Consider the following 10,621-nt stretch of genomic DNA (forward strand, 5'->3'; position numbering starts at 1 on the left):
ATCCGTTTCCAGTAAGAGCGAGAGGGAAGGGGGAGGGGGGGGGTACAGTGAGAGGGGGAAGGTAAGAGCCAGAGAGGGGTGGGGAGGGAGAAAGGTAAGAGCCAGGGAGGGGAGGGGAGGGGAAGGAGGGGAGGGGGGAAGGTAAGGGCAAGAGAGGCTGGACTGTTGACACCATTACTTCCCTAATTAGCGAGTAAACATGAAACTCAACCTAAGCTCCCCACCCTCAGATTACCTCCTCTCCTTCCCTGCTCCCCTCACCTCCCCTCTCACACCCCTCCCTCCCTCCCTCTTCCTCGGCCCTACTCCTGTTCCATCCTTCTCATATATTGACTTCCGGCCCTCGTCCACTGTCCTTACCTCGGGCGAATAATGCTAATTAATTTATCTGGAAGGGATATGAGGGTAAGGCGCTGGGATATGAGGGTAAGGCGCTGGGATATGAGGGTAAGGTGCTGGGATATGAGGGTAAGGCGCTGGGATATGAGAACAAGGACCATTTGAGAATGTAAGAGTAAGTAGGAGTAAGGGGAGACATGATCACTACCTACAAAATTCTCAGAGAAATTGACAGGGGTAGATAAAGATAAACTGTTTAACACGGGTGGTATGCGAACAAGGGGACACAGGTGGAAACTGGGTACGCAAATGAGCCACAGGGACGTTAAAAGGCACTTTTTCAGGTGTCAGAGTAGTTAACAAATGGAATGCATTAGGCAGTGATGTGGTGGAGGCTGACTCCATACACAGTTTCGAGTGTAGATATGATAGAGCCCAGTAGGCTCAGGAACCTGTACATCAGTCGATTGACAGTTGAGAGGCGGGACCAAAGAGCTAGAGCTCAACCCCCGCAAGCACAATTAGGTGAGTACAATTAGGTGATACTGTTTATGGAGTCAGCCTCCGCCACATCACTGCCTAATGCATTCCATTTGTTAACTACTCTGACACTGAAAAAGTTCCTTTTAACGTCCCTGTGGCTCATGTGGGTACCCAGTTTCCACCTGTGTCCCCTTGTTCGCATACCACTCGTGTTAAACAGTTTGTCTTTATCTACCCCTGTCAATTCCTCTGAAAATTTTGGAGGTAGTGATCATGTCTCCCCTTACTCTTACATCTTACTTACTTACTCTTACTCTTACAGATGGAATGCCTAATGCATTCCATCTGTTAACTACTCTGACACTGAACAAATCTTTACAAATGTCCCTGTGGCATATTTGGTTACTAAGTTTAAGTACTAAGTCTCCGTGGCTCATTTGGGTACTAAGCCAAGAGCCAACAGCTCGAGCCTGCAGGTACAAGTAGGTGAACAGAAATAGGTGAGATACAAAGACTAACGTGCGCGCGCACAAGGAAGTCGAGCCGGACAAAGAAGTTACCGGTATGAGACAAGTCATGGTCTTACCCGAGGGGCAACAAGCCAAAGCGACGCAAATCCTTTAAATGAAATTTTGCCCCGAGGGGCGAGTTTATTGGGCAGCGCCACTCATCCTGTGAGTGGACACACCGCCATAGTGACAGTATTGGGCAGCGCCACTCATCCTGTGAGTGGACACACCGCCATAGCAGCATGTACAACACTCCCCAATAGGAAGAAAACCCGCTGGGTTGTTCATCCTGTCACTTGTACCCAGACACAACTGGGACGTGCTTGTTAGCCACGAGAAGTAAACCAGAAACAACCCCAAGCCACTAGAGGCAATTATTTCACCAGGAACAATCCACTAGGAACAAGCCACCGGGAACAAGCGACCGGGAACAAGCCACTAGGAACAAGTCACCGGGAACAAACCACTAGAAACAAGCCACCGGGAACAAGCCACCAGGAACAAGCCACCGGGAACTAGCCACCGGGAACAAGCCACCGGAAACAAGCCACCGGGAACAAACCACCGGGAACAAGCCACCGGGAACTAGCCACCGGGAACAAGTCCCCGGGAACAAGCCACCGGGAACAAGCCACCGGGAACAAGCCACCGGAAACAAGCCACCGGGAACAAACCAACGGAAACAAGCCACCGGGAACAAACCACCGAGAACAAGCCACCGGGAACAAGCCACCGAGAACAAGCCACCGGGAACAAGCCACCGGGAACAAGTCCCCGGGAACAAGCCACCGGGAACAAGCCACCGGGAACAAGCCACCGGAAACAAGCCACCGGGAACAAACCAACGGAAACAAGCCACCGGGAACAAGCCACCGGGAACAAGCCAACGGAAACAAGCCACCGGGAACAAGCCACCGGGAACAAGCCACCGGGAACAAGCCACCGGGAACAAGCCACCGGAAACAAGCCACCGGGAACAAACCAACGGAAACAAGCCACCGGGAACAAGCCACCGGGAACAAACCAACGGAAACAAGCCACCGGGAACAAGCCACCGGGAACAAGCCACCGGAAACAAGCCACCGGGAACAAACCAACGGAAACAAGCCACCGGGAACAAACCAACGGAAACAAGCCACCGGGAACAAGTCCCCGGGAACAAGCTAGAAGGTAGATTTTCTACCACAAACCTACAGTAAGGTAAATTTTCTACCACAAACCTACAGTAAGGTAGATTTCCTACCACAACCCTACAGTAAAGTAGATTTTCTACCACAACCCTACAGTAAAGTAGATTTTCTACCACAACCCTACAGTAAAGTAGATTTTCTACCACAACCCTACAGTAAAGTAGATTTCCAACCACAAACCTACAGTGAGGTAGATTAAATTCAACCAGAAACCTACAGTATGGGAATTTGAATTCGCTTGACCTCAGCTCTTTATTATACACGGACAGTATATATATCCCACTGGGAAGGGATACGTCGATAAGGAGCTGGGATATCAGGACAAGGAGAAGGGATAGGACGACAAATTGCTGGGATATTAGGACAAGGAGCTAGGATATGTGAAGAGAGGAAGGTTGAAGGGTGAAGGAACGGCGTCTAAGCACTTGGAACATCGGGGAAGCAAGCTATCAAAGGGACACCGGATCTGGAACACATGGCCCGCAAGGTCGCTGAGATGTAAACACCGTCGCTGGTCTGTTGACTACCGGCAGATCCCTGCCACGAGCGTCTTAAGTAAGCTGTGAGCCATGCTGATACCCTGGCTGGTAACGTGCGTGCGTGTGTGTGTGTGTGTGTGTGTGTGTGTGTGTGTGTGTGTGTGTGTGTGCGTGTGCGTGTGCGTGTGTGTGTGTGTGTGTGTGTGTGTTTACTAGTTGTGTTTACTAGTTGTGTTTTGCGGGGGTTGAGCTTTGCTCTTTGGGCCCGCCTCTCAACTGTCAATCAACTGTTTACTAACTACTTTTTTTTTTTTTTCCACACCACACACACACACACACACACACACACACACCCGGGAAGCAGCCCGTGACAGCTGACTAACTCCCAGGTACCTATTTACTGCTAGGTAACAGGGGCACTTAGGGTGAAAGAAACTTTGCCCATTTGTTTCTGCCTCGTGCGGGAATCGAACCCGCGCCACAGAATTACGAATCCTGCGCGCTATCCACCAGGCTACGAGGCCCTGCCTTGTAGTGTGTGTGTGTGTGTGTGTGTGTGTGTGTGTGTGTGTGTGTGTGTGTGTGTGTGTGTGTGTGTGTGTGTGTGTGTGTGTGTGTGTGTGTGTGTGTTAATTAAGAAAGATATATATAAGAAGAGAGGCCATAAGAGGGGAGTCTCAGAGCTGGCGTTAAGAGTGTTGGATCCAGATTAGTCCCTCTTAACTCTCTCTGGCTGGGTCACAGAATATGAGTAAGAGGGAATGGCACCGAAGGTGAATAATGAGGAGTGGTATGAGTAAGAGGGCAGATGAGAGGACCTGAGTGCCTGCTGGGTGAAGCGGGAGGGCCAGGCCCTTTGATCTCTTCGTGAGGGTCGACTTGGAGGCCTGGTGAGTGAGGGCTTGGAGGGATGACAGGTGAGTGAGGGCTTGGAGGGATGCCAGGTGAGTGAGGGCTTGGAGGGATGCCGGGTGAGTGAGGGCTTGGAGGGATGACAGGTGAGTGAGGGCTTGGAGGGATGCCAGGTGAGCGAGGGCTTGGAGGGATGCCGGGTGAGTGAGGGCTTGGAGGGATGACAGGTGAGTGAGGGCTTGGAGGTATGCCGGGTGAGTGAGGGCTTGGAGGGATGACAGGTGAGTGAGGATTTGGAGGGATGACAGGTGAGTGAGGGTTTGGAGGGATGACAGGTGAGTGAGGGTTTGGAGGGATGCCAGGTGAGTGAGGGCTTGGAGGGATGACAGGTGAGTGAGGGTTTGGAGGGATGACAGGTGAGTGAGGGTTTGGAGGGATGCCAGGTGAGTGAGGGCTTGGAGGGATGCCAGGTGAGTGAGGGCTTGGAGGGATGCCAGGTGAGTGAGGGCTTGGAGGGATGCCAGGTGAGTGAGGGCTTGGAGGGATGCCAGGTGAGTGAGGGGCTTGGAGGGATGCCAGGTGAGTGAGGGCTTGGAAGGATGCCGGGTGAGTGAGGGCTTGGAGGGATGCCAGGTGAGTGAGGGCTTGGAGGGATGCCAGGTGAGTGAGGGGCTTGGAGGGATGCCAGGTGAGTGAGGGCTTGGAGGGATGCCAGGTGAGTGAGGGCTTGGAGGGATGCCGGGTGAGTGAGGGCTTGGAGGGATGACAGGTGAGTGAGGGCTTGGAGGGATGCCAGGTGAGTGAGGGCTTGGAGGGATGCCAGGTGAGTGAGGGCTTGGAGGGATGCCAGGTGAGTGAGGGGCTTGGAGGGATGCCAGGTGAGTGAGGGCTTGGAAGGATGCCGGGTGAGTGAGGGCTTGGAGGGATGCCAGGTGAGTGAGGGCTTGGAGGGATGCCAGGTGAGTGAGGGGCTTGGAGGGATGCCAGGTGAGTGAGGGCTTGGAGGGATGCCAGGTGAGTGAGGGCTTGGAGGGATGCCGGGTGAGTGAGGGCTTGGAGGGATGACAGGTGAGTGAGGGCTTGGAGGGATGCCAGGTGAGTGAGGGCTTGGAGGGATGCCAGGTGAGTGAGGGCTTGGAGGGATGCCAGGTGAGTGAGGGGCTTGGAGGGATGCCAGGTGAGTGAGGGCTTGGAGGGATGCCAGGTGAGTGAGGGCTTGGAGGGATGCCGGGTGAGTGAGGGCTTGGAGGGATGACAGGTGAGTGAGGGGCTTGGAGGGATGCCAGGTGAGTGAGGGCTTGGAGGGATGCCAGGTGAGTGAGGGGCTTGGAGGGATGCCAGATGAGTGAGGGCTTGGAGGGATGCCAGGTGAGTGAGGGCTTGGAGGGATGCCAGGTGAGTGAGGGCTTGGAGGGATGCCGGGTGAGTGAGGGCTTGGAGGGATGCCAGGTGAGTGAGGGCTGGAGGGATGCCAGGTGAGTGAGGGCTTGGAGGGATGACAGGTGAGTGAGGGCTTGGAGGGATGCCTTGAAGGCATACTGCCTGGTAAGTCGGGGGGGGGGGTTCAAATGCCGAAAATCGGGGTCCAAGAGCTTGACTCCAATTTTTGTCTTAGGTAATTGCGGCATTGAGCTTCTGTGTATATAATAAGCATAGTTGTCAGGCGACCTATATGTTAGGGATGGTAATGTTGATGAAGTACCATACTCACTCACTCACTCACTCACTCACTCACTCACTCACTCACTCACTCACTCACTCACTCACTCACTCACTCACTCACTCACTCACTCACTCACTCCACTCCCAGCACCCATGCTCCATTCTCATCTCAGCTCTCCGCCCTCAGTATCCCTCTCCCCCCCAACCTCTCAACCTCTATCTGACTCTCAGTCTCACTCTATTTCTCAACCCCCCTATGCTATTCAGACCCCTAACTTTCAGACCCATTATGCCCTTCCTACCCCCCTAGATGCCCAGAACCCATTCGCCTACCAGGCACTCCCAGGCACCCCCCTAGCACCCCCCCACTCACCCCCACAGCCCCCACTTGCCCCCCAGACACCCCCCAGTTCCCCCCAGACCCCTTGTGAAAGGGGGAACTCTGACACCCGAGTCTCCAAGAAGAGTCTCAAGGTTTGGTACACCAATGCTGATGGGGTAGCCAATAAAGCAGAAGAGATAAAAGAAAGAGTTAGTGAGGCAGACCCAGACATAGTGGCAATAGTGGAAACTAAAATAAATGGCATGATCTCGGATGCAATCTTTCCAGAGGGGTACCAGGTGATAAGAAAAGAAAGGACACAGAGACAGGGAGGAGGAGTGGCACTACTAATAAAGCGGAAATGGAAGTTTGATGAGCTGGAAAATCCGGGTACCAATGAAAGCACAAGCTTCATACATGGAACTCTGACAGTGGATGGGAAGAAGATTGTAATCTTGATACTCTACAATCCTCCACCAAACAGTAGAAGGCCCAGGCAGGAGTACGAGGACAGCAACAAGACATGTATGGATGAACTGCAGAGGGCAGCAACTTTAGCGCATAGAATGAGAGCGAAGCTGCTGGTCATGGGGGACCTAAATCACGGAGAGATAGATTGGGAAACGAGGAATCCCCATGGCGGGGAGGAGACCTGGGGAGCGAAGCTGGTAGACGTTATTGACAGGAATTTCCTAACACAGCATGTGAAAGAAGATACTAGGGAAAGAGGAGGGGATACGCCCAGCCTATTAGATCTCATTATCACTCAGAATGTAGAAGACATCGAGCAGTTGGAACATGAAATACCACTAGGAGCTAGTGACCATTGTGTCCTAGTCTTTGACTACATGATGGAGTTTAAAATTGTGACCAAAGGACAAGAGGTCCGGGAAAGGAGACTTGATTACAGAAAAGGGGACTACAGAAGGATAAGGGACTACCTGGGAGAAGTGCAGTGGGAGGAAGAACTTAGAGGAAAAACAGTGCAAGGTATGATGAACCAAGTCATATTGAAATGCAAGGAGGCTGAAGATAGATTTATTCCAACAATAAAGGAAAAAAGCAGGAGGGAATATAATAACCCATGGTTTAATAGACAGTGTCAGGAAGCAAAGGTGAGAAGCAGGAGGGAGTGGAGGAAGTACAGAAGACAAAGGACAGAGGACAACAGGATTAGATGTAACAGAGCTAGGAATGATTACATTAAGATAAGACGAGTGTCGGAAAGAAATTATGAGAATGATATTGCAGTCAAAGCGAAAAAGCAACCAAAATTACTACATAGCCATATAAGAAGGAAGATGTCGGTAAATGACCAAGTGACAAGACTGAGGAAAACAGAAGGGGCATATACAGAAAGCGACAAGGAAATCTGCGAGGTACTGAATGCAAAATTCCATGGAGTGTTCACAACCGAGCCTGAGCAGCTCCCATTGTTAGAAGAGATTACCCAAGATGAAAGACTATCAGATATAGAGGTGACAGCAGAGGATGTAATGAAACAGTTGACAACACTGGATGCAAATAAAGCTGTTGGACCAGACAAAGTATCACCGTGGATACTTAAAGAGGCAGCGCAGGCTCTCAGCGTGCCTCTGGCAATGATCTTTAATGAGTCACTTATGTCGGGAGAATTGCCCAGTTGCTGGAAGGAGGCAAATGTCGTACCGATTTTCAAAAAAGGTGATAGGGAGGAGGCACTTAACTACAGACCCGTATCACTGACAAGCATCCCCTGCAAAATACTTGAAAGAATAATTAGGCTAAGACTTGTTGAGCACCTGGAGAGCATTGGGTTTGTAAACAAGCACCAACATGGGTTCTGGACAGGGAAATCATGCCTAACAAACCTTTTAGAATTCTATGATAAAGTAACAAGGATAAGGCAGGACAGAGAAGGCTGGGCAGACTGCATATTTCTTGACTGCCAAAAGGCCTTTGATACGGTACCGCACATGAGACTGCTATACAAACTTGAGAGGCAGGCAGGAGTAAGCGGAAAGGCCCTAGTATGGGTGAAGAACTACCTAACAGGAAGGAGCCAGAGGGTAATGGTAAGGGGCGAAAAGTCGGACTGGCGAACAGTAACAAGTGGAGTACCTCAAGGATCGGTGCTGGGACCAATCCTCTTTCTAATTTACGTAAATGATATGTTTACAGGAGTGGAATCATACATGTCAATGTTTGCAGATGACGCAAAATTAATGAGAAGAGTTGTGACAGACGAGGATTGTAGGATCCTCCAAGAGGACTTAAACAGGCTGCAGAGATGGTCAGGGAAATGGCTACTGGAGTTTAACACCAGTAAATGTAAAGTTATGGAAATGGGATCAGGTGACAGGAGACCAAAGGGACAGTACACAATGAAGGGGAACAGCCTACCTGTAACGATTCGAGAAAGAGACCTGGGAGTGGATGTGACACCTAATCTAACTCCTGAGGCACATATAAATAGGATAACGACACCAGCGTACTCTACACTGGCGAAAATTAGAACTTCATTCAGAAACCTAAATGAGGAAGCTTTTAGGGCGCTTTACACTGCCTACGTGAGACCCGTCTTAGAGTATGCCGCGCCATCATGGAGCCCCCACCTGAAGAAACACATAAAGAAACTGGAGAAGGTTCAGAGGTTTGCGACGAGGCTTGTCCCAGAGTTACGAGGGATGGGATATGAAGAGCGGATGAAGGAACTGAACCTTACGACACTAGAGAAAAGAAGGGAGAGAGGAGATATGATAGGGACATATAAAATACTCAGGGGAATTGACAAAGTGGAAATAGATGAAATGTTCACACGTAATAATAACAGAACGAGGGGACATGGGTGGAAACTGGAAACTCAGATGAGTCACAGAGATGTTAGGAAGTTTTCTTTTAGCGTGAGAGTAGTAGAAAAATGGAATGCACTTGGGGAACAGGTTGTGGAAGCAAATACTATTCATACTTTTAAAACTAGGTATGATAGGGAAATGGGACAGGAGTCATTGCTGTAAACAACCGATAGCTAGAAAGGCGGGATCCAAGAGTCAATGCTCGATCCTGCAAGCACATATAGGTGAGTACATATAGGTGAGTACACACACACACAGACCTGGGGGTTGATATCACACCGAACCTGTCCCCAGAGGCCCACATCAAAAGAATATCATCAGCGGCATATGCTAGACTGGCCAATATAAGAACTGCCTTTAGAAACTTGTGTAAGGAATCTTTCAGAACCCTGTATACCACTTATGTAAGACCAATCCTGGAGTATGCAGCTCCAGCCTGGAGTCCATACCTAGTTAAACACAAGACAAAGTTAGAGAAGATTCAGCGGTATGCCACCAGACTGGTCCCGGAACTGAGAGGATTGAGCTACTAGGAAAGGCTAAAGGATCTGAACCTCACATCCCTGGAAAACAGAAGAGTAAGGGGAGACATGATAACCACCTACAAAATTCCCAGGGGAATTGACAGGGTGGACAACGACAAACTCTTAAGCACGGGTGGGACACGAACAAGGGGACACAGGTGGAAACTTAGTATCCAGATGAACCACAGTGACGTTAGAAAGAATTTTTTCAGTGTCAGAGTAGTTAATAAATGGAATGCATTAGGCAGTGATGTGGTGGAGGCTGACTCCATACACAGTTTCAAGTGTAGATATGATAGAGCCCGATAGGCTCAGGAATCTGTACACCAGTTGATTGACGGTTGAGAGGCGGGACCAAAGAGCCAAACCTCAACCCCCGCAAGTACAATTAGGTGAGTACCTGGTTGCCTTTACCGGCGGCCAGAGGCCAACACGGCACAACAAAGCCCACTAGGCCCAGGAATTTCTTAGCCTAGCCAAGAAATTTCTGACCCAGGAACTGACATGTAGGTTAGTGGAAGGGTATATATATATATTATATATATATATATATATATATATATATATATATATATATATATATATATATATATATATATATATATATATATATATATATATATATATATTATTAAATATGACCGAAAAAGTAAGATTAATAATTCTAACACGAATTTTCTCAATCTTTCGTACATTACGCTTCACTGTTGGAGGTAAATCAAAAATCAATTCTCCAAAATTCATTTTTATTTCTAGTCTGACGCGACACGGGCGCGTTTCGTAAAACTTATTACATTTTCAAAGACTTTAGTTCACAAATACACAACTGAATAGAACTTACGTATCTCCGATTTTATATCTACATTTGAGTGAGGTGGGAGGGGTGATGTGGCATTAACACAAGACAGAACAAGAGGGGATATTAATAGGGTATTAAAAGTATCAACACAAGACAGAACACAAACAATGGGTATTGAATAGAAGTGTTTGTAGAAAGCCTATTGGTCCATATTTCTTGATGCTTCTATATTGGAGCGGAGTCTTGAGGTGGGTAGAATATAGTTGTGCAATAATTGGCTGTTGACTTCTTGATGTGTAGTGCCTCGCAAACGTCAAGCCGCCTGCTATCGCTGTATCTATCGATGATTTCTGTGTTGTTTACTAGGATTTCTCTGGCGATGGTTTGGTTGTGGGAAGAGATTATATGTTCCTTAATGGAGCCCTGTTGCTTATGCATCGTTAAACGCCTAGAAAGAGATGTTGTTGTCTTGCCTATATACTGGGTTTTTTGGAGCTTACAGTCCCCAAGTGGGCATTTGAAGGCATAGACGACGTTAGTCTCTTTTAAACCACTTTCACTTACGAGATGGAAAAGGATGGGAAGCTGCCCTTTCTAGATGTAACAGTCATGGAAAAGGGCGGAGGTT

The 10,621-nt window shown here is 49.1% G+C and overlaps 1 protein-coding gene across 1 annotated transcript in view; it reads left to right on the top strand.

Annotated features, from left to right (window-relative positions):
* The first annotated feature begins 372 nt into the window (after window positions 1-372).
* Window positions 373-10,621, top strand: part of LOC138367494 (uncharacterized) — a 33,725-nt gene continuing 23,476 nt past the window's right edge. Inside the window, exons 1-2 of the mRNA XM_069329167.1 lie at window positions 373-405; window positions 1,802-2,526. Coding sequence (XP_069185268.1) covers window positions 373-405; window positions 1,802-2,526 — 758 coding nt within the window. The remainder of the gene's footprint in view (window positions 406-1,801; window positions 2,527-10,621) is intronic.

This window comes from Procambarus clarkii, chromosome 22 (assembly GCF_040958095.1).
Source record: "Procambarus clarkii isolate CNS0578487 chromosome 22, FALCON_Pclarkii_2.0, whole genome shotgun sequence".
Lineage (NCBI taxonomy): Eukaryota > Metazoa > Arthropoda > Malacostraca > Decapoda > Cambaridae > Procambarus > Procambarus clarkii.